At 38.8% G+C, this 19961-nt stretch overlaps 2 protein-coding genes across 2 annotated transcripts in view; both read left to right on the top strand.

Moving 5' to 3' along the window:
* LOC125270828 overlaps positions 1-19961 on the top strand; it is a 455327-nt gene that overhangs the window by 93479 nt on the left and 341887 nt on the right. The gene's annotated exons all lie outside the window — the stretch shown is intronic.
* Positions 1650-19143, top strand: mxra5b (matrix-remodelling associated 5b). Its single transcript, XM_048194809.1, is given in 8 exon segments — positions 1650-1961; positions 2455-2678; positions 4808-4937; positions 5075-5465; positions 5823-8450; positions 8453-9754; positions 11710-12610; positions 13882-19143. Coding segments are annotated over 7 exon segments (7434 nt in total). The 5' UTR covers positions 1650-1961; positions 2455-2502; the 3' UTR covers positions 15788-19143.

Raw genomic sequence — 19961 nt, 5'->3', positions numbered from 1 at the left:
ATGGACAAACCCAGTGATTGGGTTGTTTTAACCCAAGTTGGGTTGTTTTAACCCAAGATGGGTTGAAAATGGACAAACCCAGTGATTGGGTTGTTTTAACCCAAGTTGGGTTGAAAATGGACAAACCCAGTGATTGGGCTGTTTTAACCCAAGATGGGTTGAAAATGGACAAACCCAGTGATTGGGTTGTTTTAACCCAAGTTGGGTTGAAAATGGACAAATCCAGTGATTGGGTTGTTTTAACCCAAGTTGGGTTGTTTTAACTCAAGATGGGTTGAAAATGGACAAACCCAGTGATTGGGTTGTTTTAACCCAAGTTGGGTTGAAAATGGACAAACCCAGTGATTGGGTTGTTTTAACCCAAGTTGGGTTGAAAATGGACAAACCCAGCGATTGGGTTGATTTAACCCAAGTTGGGTTGAAAATGGACAAACCCAGCGATTGGGTTGTTTTAACCCAAATGGGGTTGAAAATGGAAAAATCCAACGATTGGGTTGTTTTAACCCAAGTTGGGTTGAAAATGGACAAACCCAGTGATTGGGTTGTTTTAACCCAAATGGGGTTGAAAATGGAAAAATCCAACGATTGGGTTGTTTTAACCCATGTTGGGTTGTTTTAACCCAAGTTGGGTTGTTTTAATCCATGTTGGATTGAAAATGGACAAACCCAGTGATTGGGTTGTTTTAACCCAAGTTGGGTTGAAAATGGACAAACCCAGCGATTGGGTTGTTTTAACCCAAATGGGGTTGAAAATGGAAAAATCCAACGATTGGGTTGTTTTAACCCAAGTTGGGTTGAAAATGGACAAACCCAGTGATTGGGTTGTTTTAACTCAGCGACTGGGTTGTTTTAACCCAAGTTGGGTTGAAAATGGACTAACCCAGTGATTGGGCTGTTTTAACCCAAGTTGGGTTGAAAATGGACAAACCCAGCGATTGGGTTGTTTTAACTCAGCGACTGGGTTGTTTTAACCCAAGTTGGGTTGAAAATGGACAAACTCAGCAATTGGGTTTTTTAATTCAGTGGTTGGGTTAAATGTTTGCTCAACGTGCTGGACAGTTTTATTTAACTCAACTATTGTTTTAAATTACTGTATATATGGCTTAAAATGAACCCAAAATATGTTGGAAATTTAAAAAGAATCAGACACATAATTACTAAAGGAAACAATAATAATCAAAAGGTGAACATTTATTATTAAGCAATTTAATAAATGTTTATTTATTAAACATATTTCTAAATGTTAATTTCCAAAATATTTTATATTTTCATTTTAAGCAGCAATACAGTCATTTTTAAACAATATTTGAGTGAAATAAAACTACCCAGCAGGTTGGGTAAACATTTAACCCAGCCATTTTCAACCCAACTAGGCTTGTTTTTAACCCAACATTTTTTACAGTATACTATATAGTAGGGAAGTATTTGGGACACGTTAGTGTGAAGAACATTTTAATAATCGAAAGAACCTTTTTTCCACTATAAAGAACCTGGATGTTCTTCATGGAACCATCAATGCCAATAAAGAACTTTTAGCATTGCAAAAGCAGCACTTGTATGTTTTTTACCCAGTGGCATCAAACTGAGCAGCTGCAACTGAGCGTTTTCAAAGGAGGGCAGATACTCTGAGGGGGTTTGTCTCTTTTAGCCCCTCCTTTCTCAAGCTTGGGTTTCACAATCTCTATTTTCCAGCTCTACTCAGAGTTCCTGTGCAGACGGTGAAGCACCTAACAGGATCCTCATGGAGGTTATTTATTATATGAACCTTTGAATAAGCAACCCATTTTTCTCTGCTTTTATATTCTTCTTTTTTTTTTAAATTCAATTGGCTGTTGCATTTATCAAGTGTGAAAACCTGGTGAACATTTAGAAATGGATGCTGTGATATTCTGGTGAATTCTGTGTGAAGCTGATCTGAGTTCTACTTTAAGGAAATGAAGTCTCGAAAAGAGAACATCAAGGTGAGTTTAATTTCATTTTACTTAAGAATCTGAAAACTTCATCTTCATAACATTAAACATAACTTAAACTTGTAATGATATTCTTTTGGTTTTGTTATTATAAAGTTCTAAATAATATGTTAAACTTAAACTTATGCTTACTCTTGCTTGCTTACTCTGAACTCGTTACATATATCTATTTTTTTTTTTTTTTTAGATAAATTGTGGAATTTCTTCATGCATTCAGCATTTGTCATTGATGTAGATTGTTGGGCTGCTATTTGTCTTAATGCTGGCTTAATTTAATAACTAATGCAACTTATTTTAAATGAGCTTTGAAATATCCTTAAGGAATGCAAAAGAAATTTGATTAGAATCTGAAACTAATCCAGAGGATCTCAAGGAGGAATCCAGAAACTGTTCAGTTTATCCAGTAGGATCATATTTGATTCCGTAGATGTTATTTTCTGTGAACACCTGTCGGCTGTGTGTAAGATGTGATTCTGTGTCTCAGTGATAGAGGGACGTGAAAGCTTCAGAAGCTCATAATCTCACGGGCATCATGGGCTCTTCATGCGTTGGACTGATGTTGATGTTGCTCATCAGTTTTCCGGGCTCCAGCGGCGCTTGTCCACGGCAGTGTGCATGTTCGGTGCCTGCTGAAGTGCACTGCACCTTCCGTGCGCTCCTCGCCGTGCCCACGGGCATCTCTAAACAAGTGCAGCGCATTAATTTTGGGTAAATCACTTCTAATCACGTTCTTTAGTATAATGCATGACAGGTTTGTGTTCCAATCATATATCGGTCTTGTACACTGTAGTGAATGTTTCTTAGGGTGGGTTTGTGTTTGAAAGTCAGTACAATACAATACAGATTGTTTCAAAGCATCTTCATTTTAATATAAAATAACTGTCTTTACACTTTATTTCCATAATCCACTTTTGCAATTACATTTCAACTAACTTTCATTAGAGTACAAGTAGATTGTTAGGGTTAATAGAATTTGACATGTTCTTGCAAGGTTACTTATAGTCAGTAGTATGTTTTTTGGGAGCATCAAAATAAAGTGTTACCGGATATTAAGCATACAGTCTAGTAATAATCTAATGACGATACAGGGGTAAGTTGTCAAAATAGAATCAGCCTATAGCCTTTCAGCAAAATTAAACAGTAAAGCAAATGTTAGACTTTGACATTTACTGAAGAAATTGAGAGTAGTGCTGCACAAGAAAAGTTGGTTGTCTTGCACACTTCAATACTTAGTTTTTGGTATGGAAGCTTGTTTTCGGCATAGAATACAAAAATAAAAAGGTATTTGCAACTTTTTATCTTGATTTTAATCACAATTGCAAGTTTATGTCTCACAATTCTGAGAAAAACATTCAGTATTCCGAGATATAAACTCGCAATTGTGAGAAAAACGGTCAGAATTCCAAGATCTAAACTCACAATTGTGTGAAAAACGATCTGAATTACGAGATATAAACTCATGATTGTGAGAAAAAAAAGTCAGAATTCCGAGATATAAACTCACAATTGTGTGAAAAACGGTCAGAATTCCGAAATATAAACTCACGATTGTGAGAAAAATGGTCAGAATTCCGAGATATAAACTCACGATTGTGAGAAAAAATGGTCAGAATTCCAAGATATAAACTCGCGATTGTGAGAAAAACGGTCAGAATTCCGAGATATGAACTTGTGATTGATAAAAACGGTCTGAATTCCGAGATATAAACTCACGATTGCGAGAAAAATGGTCAGAATTCCAAGATATGAACTCATGATTGATAAAAACGGTCTGAATTAGGAGATATAAACTCATGATTGTGTAAAAAACTGTCAGAATTCGGGGATATAAACTCGCGATTGTGAGAAAAACGGTAAGAATTCCTAGATATAAACTCACAATTGTGTGAAAAACAGTCAGAATTCTGAGAAGTAAACTCATGATAGTGAGAAAAAAAAGTCATAATTCCGAGATATAAACTTGCGACTCTGAGAAAAATGGTCAGAATTCCAAGATATAAATGCACAATTGTGAGAAAAAGTCAGAATTCCGAGATATAAACTTGCAATTGTGAGAAAAACATAATTCCGAGACTTAAACTCGTGATTGATAAAAATGGTCTGAATTCCGAGATATAAACTCACAATTGTGTGAAAAACTGTCAGAATTCCAAGATATAAATGCACAATTGTGAGAAAAAGTCAGAATTCCGAGATATAAACTCACAATTGTGTGAAAAACTGTCAGAATTCGGGGATATAAACTCACGATTGTGAGAAAAACGGTTACAATTCCGAGATCTAAACTCGCGATTGTGAGAAAAAAAGTCAGAATTGCAAGATAACAAGTTGCAATTACCTTTTTTGTGTTTTATTATGTGGCAGAAACAAGCTTTCATAAGTTTGGGGTTTTTAGAATTTTTAGAAAACAGCTTTCAACTACAAATAAAATCATATCAACATATAAAATCATTCCTAGACAGACAACAATCGTTTACATAATTTGACTTTTGACTCAAAACATTACTGAGATACAGACCTTGAAACAACTTATCCATGTGACAGCTAGCCCAGGCCTTCCATGTTATATACTGTATGTGTGCATAAAAATAGAGCATTTTTTTGTGGTTATAAAGAAATAACCCATGCATGGAAGATGGTTTTCGCCACAGAATGACTTTTTTCTTGTGATTGTGAGTTTGTAACTTTCTCTTTATAATTCTTTCTAGAATTGTGATATGAAAATGTCACAATTACCTTTTTTATTTTTTATTCGGTGGTGGAAACAAGCTTTCAACAATACAATACAACTTTATTTTGAAAGTAGGATTGGTAACAACGCATTTACTATTTAACAGGTTTAACACTATAAATCACATCACAGACGTCTCCTTTAGTGGCCTTCGGAAACTAGAGCTGCTGATGATGCACGGCAACAATGTGCAGAAAATACAAGATGGGGCTTTTCAAGATCTTGTTTCCTTACAGGTAAAATCACAGTCATTTGATGAAGCACACTAGTCTTTAGTTCTGACTAGTAAAAGTTACTGTAGTTAGATTGTTTTTGTCATAATGACTTCGCGTTCAGAGTTCACTGCCAAAGAGTGAATGTGTATTTCCTGCAGATTTTAAAAATGAGCTACAACAAACTGAGGGTCATTACCGGGCACACCTTCTCTGGTTTGACGGGCCTCATTAGGCTACATCTGGACCACAACCGCATAGAGTTCATCCACCCGGACGCGTTCAGTGGGATGACATCACTTCGTCTGCTCCACCTAGAGGCCAACCATCTGCAAAAGCTCCATCCTGCTACTTTCAGCACCTTCTCACTGCTACAGCATTTCCCCATGTCCAGCCTTAAGCATCTGTATCTCTCTGACAACCTCCTCCGCACACTGCCCAGAAACATGCTGGAGAACATGCCTCAGCTGGAGAACCTCTTCTTATACGGCAACCCGTGGAGCTGTGACTGCCGGATGAGTTGGTTACAGGATTGGAGTGCACGAAATTCAGGTAAATCATCTGTTTCCGAGTGCTTCAAATGTTCACATTATAATCAAATACAGCAGTATAAACTAGACAGGAATTTCCTGAAGGAAATCTGAGTGTTTATGCAGCAACAGAAGAATAATTTTAGAGTTTAAGGTCAGTTCAGGTTGTAGTCTAAAATGCTGCTAATAACAATACAGTATGATCAGAATTGTTTGTTTTTAATATTATAAAGTCCTCATCACTGTCGAATGCTAAACATGCTATGAATGTAAGTCAAAGAAAAGATAATAAAGTGTTCTAAAAATCTAAATGAATGAAGTACATAAAATGAAGTACAAATTCCATCTTCTAAAGTCTGAATTTGTTTCCTTTTCCAAGGGGTGATGAAATGCAAGAAGGACAGAACATTTGCCGGCGGTCAGCTCTGTCCACGGTGCGCGTTTCCTAAACACCTTAAAGGAAAAGAAATCTCGGATCTCAAAGAGTTTATCTGCTCTGGACCAGCTATCAGCTCTCCAGGAAAGAACATCTCACATGAGGACAGCATCAGTGAACTTCTGCCCATCGACAGGATCAAACCACCTTTTGGAAATGTCTCCTTTGGTTTATCTGACGAGCATGGGACTAAAGTGGACTTGATCTGCCAAATACTTGAACCAAGAGAGTCCACTAAAATTAGCTGGAATTACACTAAATCTCTGCAGATCGCTGCTAACGTGACACTCTTCTTTGACGTGGAGTGTCCTGTGGACAGAGACAGCTATGAAAGCTTTTGGAGGCTTCTTGCTTACTACAGTGAAGTTCCCATGCATCTGCAAAGAGAAATCATGCTGAGCAGAGAGCCAGAGCTGAGCTACAGATACAGACAGGACATTGAAAAGGATTCCTTCTTTTACACTGGTGTCCGAGCTAATGTTTTAGCCCATCCACCTTGGCTCATGCAGTCCTTCATGAACATCAAGTTAAACAGGCCTTATTCCTCATCAAAAAGCGCGAGACTCATTCTTAACACTTATTTGACAACCACCTCAGACAAGGAGCTCGTCAGACCTTGGGTCATGATTGAACATGACAATAAAACTCAGACGAGCTTCAGTTCTGTTGTCGGTGGAGTGATTGAAATGGACTGCCATGTGCAAAGCTCTGGAAACGCAGCCGTTCAGTGGATGATGCCCGATGGGTTGAAGATTAAAGCTGCGTCCAGCTCATCCGACAACAGAGTGACCGTCTCTAGAAGCGGCAAGCTTCACGTTAAATCTGTCGAGCACAGAGACTCTGGAGTTTATTACTGCATTGCTGAGGTCGCAGGAGATATCGATGTTCTGCCTTTCCGTTTATCAGTTATGGAGTCTTCAACACCTCTTCCAGGTCAGCAAGTTGGGAAAGCTTTAACCAAGTTTGTTGGCGAGCCTGCTTCTTTGACCTGTCTTACTACAGCAACACCAGATGCTGTGGTGAACTGGATATTTCCAGATGGCAGTGTACTGAATGCCAAAGCAAATACATCCAGGGCTTTAGTCTTTTCCAACGGGACTTTGTTCCTTCCTTATAGTCAGCTTGACAACAACGGATATTACAAATGTGTTGCCATGAACCAGCATGGTGTGGATGTACTGGCTACTAAACTAACTGTCATGAGACGGAGAGGAATCCAGCCACTTCGACAGTACCCCATTAGACCGCAGTCTGCTGCAGGAGTGTCCACTAAGGTAAAAGCCTTTTTGGAGGATGTGGAAGATGCTTCTGGAGATGGTTCTGAAACTCAAGAAAGAATTGTACCAAACAGAAGCTTTATTAATCGAAGGAGGGGTCCGAATGCCAGAACACAAGGCAGTATCCGCCGTAGACGGCCCTTTAGAAAGGGCATGCATGGAGAACAAAACAGAACTGCCTTCACAAATCCAAGAACTATTAATGCGAAGCACAAAATAGACCCTCAGAAATGGGCCGATCTTTTGGCGAAAATCCGTGAGAAAACATCTCCAAAAAACTCATCGATTCACATTGGCACTCCAAGGAAAAGTCTACAGATGGTGAATGAAGATCATCCAGGATCGATTGACAACAATGAGAGTTCTTCTGGTGACTCCGGTCCACGGGAGGAATCAAACACTTTCAGCACTCCACACCAAACGGATGTTTACCACACACATGCAATTACACCTTATATTGAGGGACAAAATAATAACATCTACCAAACGGCAGCTCCAGAATTACACACTAGTTCAGACGAAGTGGCTTACATCTCAAATCCCACATCTGGACCTCATTATGTTATGACAGAGGTGAATGTCAACGAAGGAGGGCATGTGAGCACCATAAGTGCAATAAATAACCAAGTATACTCCGGGTCTGTCATCAAACCGAAGTCTGAGACAGAAAATGAAGTTAATTTATCCGGAAAGACTGGGGTGCAGACACAGATTGGAGGTTTTGATTCTGGACAGCTTGAAAGCACTTCATTTTCTACCACATCAACCAGCAGCATTAGCCCACGTGCTCCACCGAGTTCAACACAATCGAGAGCAAAAGATCACTGGAGCTCGAGGCGAAGATTTGGAGGCAGACGACGAATAAAATTCAGAAGGCCATTCTCAAACCTTCCTACAAGAAGAACATCTACAGCTGCAACTATGAATGCAGACCCCACACAACCAGCTGAAAACACATTGATCCATCTAGCTACTGCTAACATTTACTCCACATCTCCAGCTGAAAGCACGTCAGTCAATCCAATTATCCCAGTAACTGCCCATATGTCTGAATATCCGACTACTACCCATATATACCCCACAACCCTAACTGAAGGCATGCCATCTACTTATCACATGATTCCCACAGTGCAGTGGGAATTAACAAATGCCATAAACGAGGAAGATACCGTCTCCCTCCCTGTTGAGAAAACTGGTTCAGAAATTCACCAAGTGAAGGCAAGTCATTTCCTCCAAATTCAGGAGATGACAAGCTCTAGATCTCACCCCATGAGCACAACATCAGCAACAGTGGTTTCAGGTTTGAAAATGAAGACATTACTTCTTTAGAGGAGGAAGAGGGTGAAAGCATTACGTCTGCAGAGGAGATTGACGAGTACATGGTTCCCATGAGTGAAACTACAACATCTCGACTTGGCGCTGAAACTGCCCCACTGACAACTGCTCGGCAGGAGTTCACAAGCATGCTTTCAACAGCGTTACCAAAAGCCAACAAAGAGATGGATCCAACAGAGATTGGCTTTACATTGGACGCAGATGTCTTGAACTTACCTGAATCACACTTTAGAGATACATTGGAAGCAACTAGTACTAGAGAAAATGTTACTTCCATAGAAGACTCTATAGTCACCTCCATGCCACAATCCCGAGACTACCCACTTTCACAACCAAATCAAAACATTATAGAAGAAGAGTCAGTTTACAACAAGGTATCTTTTTCCTCAACAACAGAATCCATGATATCTGTTGGGACACAAACCGAGTCTTTAGCTACAAATTCACAAATGCCTACTCATACTACTCGCAATGAAACCAATGTGATTAACTTATTACAACCAAACTTGATTTCTAAAGTTGACCAAAGGGTCAAAGGGTTAGTCCATGAACTCGATCATCCTTTGATTGATCCTACAACATCACTGAATACTTCACCCACAATCACATTACCAGCAACTACAGTCATGATTCCCATTACAACCCAACTCATTAGAATAATGACACCATCTACAACAGTGTCGACAACAGCCGCATTATATTCTACTACTACTACTACTACTACACCTGCTCTAAAGTTAATACCCCGATATCCTTTACCAGACAACAGAATCCCATTTTACTCAAGATATCCTGGAACGAATTACATTGATTCCAGGCACAGGGGAAGAATTCCCAGCCCTAATCACAGGTATCCGTACTATCATAACAGAAACCCATCTGTCAATATGAGACCCAATATTCTCAGAACACTTTCCATGACCACCTCATCTGTGGATTTAAACTCTGTCAACATCATCAAATCAACTAAAGCACCTAAAACATGGACAACCACTGCTAGATCAGCCAACTCAAGTCCCACAACTACATCAAGCAAGACACAGCCAAACAACCAAATCCAGATCCATCAATCAATGAACAGACTGTCGAGTGCAGTTCTTTCATCTCAAGGATCGCAAACTCTTCCTGTCCTGCAAATGAGACCCAGAATCACTGCTGCCAAACTCCACACAGTGACTGTGAATGCTGGGACAGATGTAAAGCTACCCTGTGATTCTGTGGGGGAGCCGAAGCCCCTCCTGACCTGGACCAAAGTCTCCACAGGTAACTCACATATGACATGATGACAGGACAAGTACTTAAAGTTTCAACATATTCAGAAAATTGAGTATAATTTTAATGCATTAACCGAACGTGATCTTGATACTTCAAGTTTATTGTTTTACATTTGGGTCATTTTGGGTCAACTCAACCAGAGGTCCCTGGCTCAATTATTTTGATTTTGTTAATATCTTTTCTGTAGAAAGACAAACATAAATAGTGATGAAAGCCAAAATATTAAATCTCACAGATGTATATTTACTGAGTAATCCACTATTTTGTAGAGGGGATCAAAATGACCATTTTCACCTGAGATTTGTAGCCAAATTAGAGGAGTGTAAAAATGACTTTAGAGACATGGCAGCATCATTATTTTATTTTCACATTGAGATTGGTAGGTCTATTAGTAAAACTGTTGGCTTTAGCCATCTTTGTTTCATTATATGCCAACAGTGACAGTTCAAAATCGGCAAAAAGGACTTCTTGTGTTTTTTGGGGTTTTTTTTGCCTCATGTTTGCATGCCTGTAACTCAAAAAGTATTAAAGATATCTTAATATCCTTTTAGATTCTGGATCTTAACAAACGTTTCTTCTAGTATCTTCATTTTATAGGCCCTCGATGGTTCACTCCCAGAGATATAGAGGTCTTAATGCGGCTCCATGTGTAAATTGGTCAATTGTACACATTTTCAGTGGTCAAAAACCAAATGTGGGTCACTTTACATACAGCTGATACTTTTTTTTTCTTTTAAAGAGGAATATCCGATGAACAAATAATGTTGAAACTAGAAATGTATCTCATTTTGTTTTATTTTTAATGACCATTGAAAATGGGTAAAATTCAACAATTTGGACATGGAGTCACATTGGGGTCCCAATATTTATGGGACTTAACTACATAGGGCATTGAAAATTAAGATTTCAAAAGGAAAGTTTATTAAGAATGAACACCTAGAAGGATATTAAGATATTTTGAATACTTTTAGAGTTACAGGCATGCAAACTTTGGAAAATATTTATGGCACTCAGACAGGTATGTTCTATGCAGCTTAGTTAATAGAAAAACACAAGATACATTTCTAGTTTCAACATTATTTGTTCTTCAGATATTCCTCTTTAAAAGAAAAAAGTATCATTTGTATGCAAACTGACCCACATTTGGTTTTTGATGACTGAAAATGTGTACAGTTTACTAATTTACTCATGGAGCTGCATTGAGATCTCCATATCTCTGGGACTGAACCATCAAGAGCCTTTAAAATGAAGGTACCAATAGGAAAGTTTGTTAAGAACCAGAATCTAAAAGGGTATTAAGATATCTTTAATACTTCTTGAGTTACAGGCATGCAAACTTGAGGCAAAAAACACAAGAAGTGCCATTTTGCCATTTTTGAATGGTTACTGTCAGCATATAATAAAACAAAGGAGACTAAAGTCAACAGATTTTACTAACAGACCTACCAATCTCTGTGTAAAAATAAAATAATGATGCTGCCATCTTTCTAAAGTCATTTTTACACCCCTGTAATTTGGCTCCAAATCTACAAATTAGTGGATTACTCAGTAAATATGCATCTGTGACACATAATATTTTGGCTTTCATCACTATTTATGTTTTTTTCACTATTTTACTATTTATTGTCTTTCTACAGAAAAAAAATATTAACAAAATCAAAAATTTAAGCCAGTGAAGTTTCCGAAATTTGGTTGATTTGAAATGGAATGACCCTAAATATAAATATATATAAAATATAAATATGTGTGTGTGTGCACATATAGAAAAAATATATTATAACATTTTAAAGATATGTTATTAAATTAAAAATATATTTTAGAATTTGATATAATTCATTGTCTTCTGTTTCTCTTTCTCTGTATATCTGTGTCAGAATGACTAAAAGCAGCTGTTCACAGGTTTAAATGAATTAATCTCCTTCCCCACATTTTATTTTCCACAGGAGCCATCATGTCGACCAATACCAGAATCCAGCGGTTTGAAGTCCAATCCAACGGCACTTTTGTCATCCACAACGTCCAACTTCAGGACCGCGGGCAGTATCTGTGCAGCGCTCGCAATCTACACGGCATTGATAAGATGATGGTGACCCTGGTGGTGTTGGCCCACGCGCCCAGGATGATGCTTCCACGTCATCGAGATGTGACGGTGTTTCTAGGAGACAGTGCACTCTTGGAATGCCAAGCACAGGGTCTCCCAATCCCAAACATTAGCTGGGTGCTTCCTGACCGCTCGATGGTGCGCACCGTTAGTGACAGCGAACAGAAGGTCATGCTCTTCACCAATGGGACGCTTCAAGTCAAGCACACCAATTACCTGGACAAGGGCATTTACAAATGCATAGCGAGCAATGCTGCTGGAGCTGACGTGCTCTCCGTGAGGCTCCAAATTGCAGCGTTGCCTCCCACCATCCAAGAGCAGCGCTGGGAGAACCACACCGTCTCTGATGGCCAGTCAGCATTCATCCACTGCACCGCTAAAGGCTCGCCCAGTCCAGCCATCCGATGGGTCACGTTTACCGGCACGCAGCTTCGCCCCTCGCAGTTTGTCAATAGCAACTTGTTTGTTTTCCCCAACGGGACACTGTTTATTCGCAGTCCTACAGAGAAGGATTCTGGGAATTATGAATGTGTGGCTGTGAATTCTGTGGGTGTGGCTAAAAGGAGTGTAAATCTGCAGGTGAGGAGGAACTCGACCACCGCCAGGATCCTGTCCACTTCTGCACACAACACTGTTGTCCGCTACGGAGGTCAGCTGAGTCTCAACTGTTCGGCCACTGGAAGCCCCAATCCTAGGATCATCTGGAGGACACCATCTAAAAAACTGGTTGATGCATATTACAGGTACAGGAATGTGCATATTACCATGTTTTCATTTTGGATTTGTCCTCTGGTTAATTACAGGGGTCATTTAATGAGGAATCAAGCTTTTGTTGTTCAGAATGTCAGCAATGCCTATTGAATGTTTGGAAACATGGATTAGACCGTTTAGGATACTTGTATTTCAAGATCCATGATCATTTTGGTCTAATTTGAAGAGTTTGAGGGGCACATTTCAGTGCTCAATGTCTTGTGAATCTGTCACAATCAAATGCAGACTTTGCAAAGATGCAAAGTGAATGATGGAAAAGCTGAATAAACATAAATAATAAAACATTTCAGATGCAAAGAGGGCATTTATAAATCTTAAATGCACCACAGCCAAAAAATTGTTTAATTCTAAAAGTCAGAGTTAACTTAAACATAAAAATAAAGAGTAATTGAGAATTGAAATCTATTAACCATCCTCACATAAGGATTTTACTGCCTCTTTGAAATTTGCTTAATTATATCCATATACACTGTTGGTTACAAAGCATTATTAACAAAATAGCAAAACAGCATGAAGTGTAATTAATTACAGAGGACAGGCAATAAAGAAAAAAATAAATGGATCCAGAGGGAAGACAAAAGCAACAAAGCAACTGCAAAGTGGCAAAAATAAAACAACATTAGTTCTGATCGTCGATAATTGAAACCATTGGCACCCAATGGTCTCTATGATCTGAGATCAGACCAGGCAGTCTTGATCTCATTAGGATTCTTATGTACATTTTTTGTCCTAGCACAGATTTTTTATTACGTTTGGATAAAACATAATATAGCACTACTAAAACATAAAGCATTTTGCATATGTGCCACTGTAGAAATACAACTAGGCATTGTTTATTTGTAAATGTGGGCGTTCGTTTGCTTAAATTTGGGATTCTGACACTATTTTTTTATTAGTAATTTTTTTAAGTGCTCTTTTTCACTAGAATGAAGTTTTGAGCTTTATCTTCCATCGATTTTTAACCGCTTATCCTTGAAGTTGACAAAGTTGACTTGACGTTAAAAAAGCAAACCCTCTTATGAATGATTTCAGAATGAGTCATTTTTGCTGTTTTGTTTCAAGAAATGTTAATTTTTCCATTGAAACTATGATTTCTGAAACTGAAAGTATGATTTCTGACTTTTTTTCCTCAAAAGATCAATGAAAATTTGATTCCTCCAATTACATGAGCCCTTCAATAAATCATACATTTACTAGTCTACTACTATCAGAATGTAACCATTCTCTTTATCGCTTATTTCAGCTTTGATCGCAGAATGAAAGTGTTCGCCAACGGCACCCTCACCATCGCATCAGTGACCGAGAAGGATGAGGGCGACTATCTCTGTGTGGCCAGAAACAAAATGGGTGATGACTATGTTCTCCTTAAAGTCAACGTGATGATGAAAGCCGCTAAAATCGACCACAAGTCACTGAGCGATCACAAGGTGTCGTACGGAGGAGAGCTGAAAGTGGACTGCGTCGCTTCCGGTTTTCCCAATCCAGAGATCACATGGAGTCTTCCAGATGGTACCATGGTGAACAGCATCCTACAGTCCGATGATAACTGGGTCCGCACCAAGAGATATGTGATGTTCGACAATGGCACATTGTATTTAAACGAAGTGGGAATGAAAGAGGAAGGCGACTACACGTGCTACGCCGAGAATCGGATTGGGAAAGATGAAATGAAGGTTCATATCAAGGTCTTGGCAGATGCACCGATCATCCGAAACAACGCTTACAGTGTCATCAAAGTTCCTTACGGGGAAACCACCATCCTCAACTGCAGCGCCAAAGGAGAACCGACTCCCACCATCACATGGTCGTCTCCGACTCAACGCGTCATAGTGCCAGTATCCGACAAGTACCAGGTCACCAACGATGGCACCTTGCACATTCAGAAGATCCAGAGGTTCCACACTGGAAATTATACTTGCTCAGCCAGGAATGTTGTGGGAATGGACAAGAAAGTCGTTTATGTTGAAGTCCTTATGTCATCGCCGGTCATCAACGGATTTGAGAGTCCCGGGATCATCCGTAAAACTGTTGTGAAAGATCAGCGTGTGCTTTTAGACTGCAAAGCAAGCGGAAACCCACTTCCAAGGATCATGTGGGTGTTTCCCAACAACATTGTTCTTCCTGCTCCGCACTATGGCTCTCGGATCACGGTCCACCTCAACGGAACGCTGGACATCCATTCAGCGCGGATAAGTGATTCTGTTACCTTGCTTTGCATTGCACGCAATGAAGCTGGAGAAACCAAACTTCAGGTTCAACTTGAGGTGACTGAGGATGTTGAAAAGCCACGGTTGAGAAGTCCGCCTACAGAGTCCGTCCTGCTTACCAATGGGATATCAGTGAGTCTAAACTGTTCCGTAGAGGGAAGACCAACTCCGGAGATCACTTGGATTCTTCCCAATGGGACTTCTCTTCTCAGGGGAACCAGCATTTTCCGTTTCAATCACCGGTTTGATGGAACGCTGGTCATTAGAGAGCCGACGGTTTCCGAGGTGGGCCAATATCGCTGCGTTGGGCGCAACAGCGCCGGATATGTCGAGCGGTCCGTGACATTGGAGCCCAACAGAAAGCCAGACATCGTCAACCAATACAGCTCCCTCGTCAGCATCATAAATGGTGAGAATCTGCAGCTCAATTGTTTGTCCGCTGGTCATCCGTTTCCCAAACTCACGTGGACCTTGCCGAACGGAGTCATCCTAACCAGGCCGCAGGCGACGGGACGTTACGCTGTTCTGAATAACGGCACTCTGACTGTCCAAAGGACATCTGTGTACGACAGGGGAATGTATGTCTGCCAGACCATTAATGAACACGGATCTTCCAGTTTGTCGGTTTCGGTGATAGTTATCGCGTATCCTCCGCGTATAACCAGTGGACCCGCGCCGGTGACCTACGCCAGGCCAGGTGTGGCGGTTCAGTTAAACTGCATACCTCTTGCCACACCTAAAGCCGAGGTGGTTTGGGAAATGCCCGACGGCCTTCAGCTGAAGGTTGGCGTCCAGCCGCGTCTTTATGGAAACAAGTATCTCCATCCGCAGGGTTCACTGGTCATTCAGAACCCTTCCAGCAGAGACAATGGCGTCTATAAGTGCACTGCCAAAAACGTGGTGGGTAGCGACAGCCGATCAACTTACGTTTATGTGTTTTGATACGAACTGACTAACTTTACAGACATGCCCGAAGAACTGCGTTAGACAATGTAGTGTTGTTTATACAAAAACAGTGGACTTTTGGAAACACAGTATGTGCTTTGAACACTTTCTACTGACCGTCTTGTAAATATGAAAACATGATATTTTAATCCACTTCAAATGAAGCAAATCGGAGAGAGAAGCAAGTTGGTTACATTAATGGATATGTTTATTAATGGATATGTTTATTATGGGAATTAAAGGGATAGTTCACCCAAAAATTTAAATTCTGTCATTATTTACTCACCCTCATGTTGTTCCAAAGTGATGACAGAATTTTCATTTTCGGATGAAACTATCCCTTTAAATTGATACTCAATCAGAATTTGCACACATTGAATTCTCTGCAAATTTAATTAATTTTTACACATGCTTGTTTGTTTATTTAATGTTTTGGATTTTAATTGTGCTTTCATTCATCAATAAGGGCACAGAAGCATCAGCACCATTTGACACATTTTACCATTAAATTCATTGGTGTAACTTTACAATAAGGTCCCATTAGTTAATGTTAGTTAATGCATTAATTAACATTGACCAATATTGGTGAATTTCACTCCCATTTAGCAGATGCTTTTATCCAAAGCAGTAGTGATGGAAATTACTGATGTGGGACAAATGCAATGGCAAATCAGCATTCAGTCATTTTCTCTTTCAAACAGTAAGAATTCTTACTAATAATATTTACTTGTACATATAACGGCTGTGTCTCAAAACCAGTGAACTCCTACTAACTACATGGGCATCTATCTTGACTAACATTTATATTTATGTATTTTTGTCGCAAAAGTTTGATCCAAAGTGCTTACAATAGAGGAACAACAGCAACTGGTCACAGAGCCAACAATATTCATAGTGAACAATGTCAGGTTTATTAGAAAGCTAGATTGCTACACTGCAAAAAAAAAATTTTAGTATCTTTGTCTTGTTTTCCAGCACAAATATCTAAATATTCTTAAATCAAGATACATTTACTGGAGAAGCAAAATGACTGAAGATATTAAGTCTTGTATGCTGAAAAAAATCATAAAAATTTAGTGAGCTTAAGTTGAAAACAACTTGTACAAAGAATAAATATCTGCCAATGAGGTCAGAAAAATATAAGTAATTCAAAGGAAAAACAAGATTCTTTTTCAGCGCCCTAGCAACCACCCTGAGCACCCAAGCTGCCGCATAGCAACACCCTAGCAACCACCCAGAGTATCCTAGAAACCACATCGCAACACCCTAACAACCCACCAGAGTATCCTAGAACCACATAGCAATACCCTAACAACCACAGAGAGTATTCTAGAAACAACATAGCAACACCCTAACAACCACAGAGAGTATCCTAGAAACCACATAGCAACACCCTAACAACCACCCAGAATATCCTAGAAACCACATAGCAACACCCTAACAACCACCCAGAATATCCTAGAAACCACATAGCAACACCCTAGCAACCACCCAGAATATCCTAGAAACCACATCGCAACACACTAACAACCCACCAGAGTATCCTAGGAACCACAGAGCAATACCCTAACAACCACAGAGAGTATCCTAGAAACCACATAGCAACACCCTAACAACCACCCAGAGTATCCTAGAAACCACATAGCAACACCCTAACAACCACAGAGAGTATCCTTGAAACCACATAGCAACACCCTAACAACCACCCAGAGTATCCTAGAAACCACATAGCAACACCCTAACAACCACAGAGAGTATCCTAGAAACCGCATAGCAACACCCTAACAACCACCAGAGTATCCTAGAAACCGCATAGCACCCTAACAACCACAGAGAGTATCCTAGAAACCACATAGCAATGCCCTAACAACCACCCAGAGTATCCTAGAAACCACATAGCAACACCCTAACAACCACAGAGAGTATCCTAGAAACCACATAGCAACACCCTAACAACCACCCAGAGTATCCTAGAAACCGCATAGCAGCACCCTAACAACCACCCAGAGTATCCTAGAAACCACATAGCAACACCCTAACAACCACAGAGAGTATCCTAGAAACCACATAGCAACACCCTAACAACCACCCAGAATATCCTAGAAACCGCATAGCAAACGATTTGTCTGAGAGACTTAAAACCTTCAAACTAAGCTTTTAAAATGGATTCAAACTTAAAGCCTTCAAGCTTTTTAAACTCTCTTCCTCTCTCTATCTAAACTATTTTGCACTTCAAGCTATTACAATTACTTCAAACTTTCAGGTTAGGCTTTCCCAAGCCAACATCAAAGTTTGTTTACGTTTATTCATCTAGTTGTCCTAGTTTTAAGCATAAACTAACTTTATTTTGATTATTTTTTTTCAGAAAACAAGACTTAATATCTTCAGTCATTTATCTTCTCCAGTAAATGTATCTTGATTTAAGAATGTTTATATATTTGTACTGAAAAACAAGACAGAAATACTGAGTAATAACTCATTTTTTGCAGTTGATCACTGCACTGTTCATGTGTAAAGTGAACCTAATCGCTTATACTGCAAGTAATGAGTAAGAGCATGAAATACAGATGCTTTCATCAGTTTAATATTAGTATGGAGCATAATTTTAAATGCAATTACACATTCTTATTCTAATTGGACTTATTGGTGCTTTTCATTATTGAAACATATTTTCTAATTGTGTGTCATCTTGGAAATGTTTTGCTAGGCTTGGCTCAATGCATTTTACACTTTATGCAATATGATTCCTCAGATTTTGGCAAAGAATAAATAAGAGACAGTAGTATGATTTCACTAGCTACAGCCTTTGTATCAGATCAAAAAACCTTTTTATCAGGTTTTGAGGCACAGCTACTCGAGGTGCTTGGCTAACATGAAAATATAGAAATTTATTTATATATTAAATTTAATCAGGGATTACTTCCAGTGCACAATATTGTTAAGCAATTTATAATTTCTCTTGCCACATTAACAATGATGTTGTTCTACTTCTGCACTGAAAAACAAAATTGGTGTAGAAACAATTTTTTTATTCAGAGTAAATTTCACAAACAATTACAAAGGAAAGGCAAGTAACACATTGAATTACACGTGAAGATATGAAGTTGAAGTATTTTAGGTGTTGTTGTAAATTGTGCTCCAAAAATCTTTGGTTTATTTACAACTTACAACTACAATGAGGTAAATAATGTAAACAGCGACCTGCAGCTTGTCTTTAGTAGAAACTGTGGTGAAATAAAGTTACATTAGACTGAATATTGTTCACATAAAATAGTCTTAGATCTGTTTATGCCTTCTCTGTATATCATCTCTCTTTTATTTTAATAAATTATTTGTCCACATCATAACTGAATGAACATTTTATTTATAAATACGGATTTTTGGTTTAGTGATTGGCTTCATTTTCAATAAGTAGTACTGAAAATTATTTTTTCATACTTCTTTGGTAACTAATTTTAGCATGTTATGAGGCAAAAAGTAAACACATCATTGTTGTCAGATTTGGTCTCTAAAATGGTTTGTCAGTGGCATATCAAGTCTGATATACTGTATTATACATTGAAAAATTTAGTTTTTAAGCATGAACCCACTTAACTTTGATGATTTTTTTTTTTTTTTTTTTTTTTCCAGAAAACAAGACTTAATATCTTCAGTCATTTCTCTTCTCCAGTAAATGTATCTTGATTTAAGAATCTTTAGATATTTGTACTGGAAAACAAGACATCATTTAATCATTTTCTGTAAACAATTAAACATTTAGTCAGAACCTGCTGAATCACCTTGTATTTCACAATAATTCTGAGTTATTTCCAGATGTGTTCGCAATTAAGGACAAACTGAGGAACGATGACAAGGTAATAACTGGCAGAACCTTGATTTTTACATTGAAACTCTTAAGGGACTCGACAACTCCTCGGTTTTGACCTGTTTCCCCTTTCCCATTCCCAGAGGCATTTCCATTAATATGTAATGATTTACACATGGCCACTGGAGCACAACTGACCTTGACTTGAAGAAACAGTGTGACAACCGATGTTATAGGTTTATTATAGACTGTTGCAGGGTTTATATTGTTATTTTATTTCCATATGTACAGCGATAAAACAAACATTCACTAAAAACTAATTGGACTATTTACATATCGCAATATAATAAGCCATGCTTGAAAAGA

This window comes from Megalobrama amblycephala, linkage group LG6, assembly GCF_018812025.1.
Source record: "Megalobrama amblycephala isolate DHTTF-2021 linkage group LG6, ASM1881202v1, whole genome shotgun sequence".
NCBI classification, from domain to species: Eukaryota; Metazoa; Chordata; class Actinopteri; order Cypriniformes; family Xenocyprididae; genus Megalobrama; species Megalobrama amblycephala.
The sequence above is the reverse complement of the archived record's forward strand: the minus strand, read 5'-3'. Positions and strand labels throughout refer to the sequence as shown.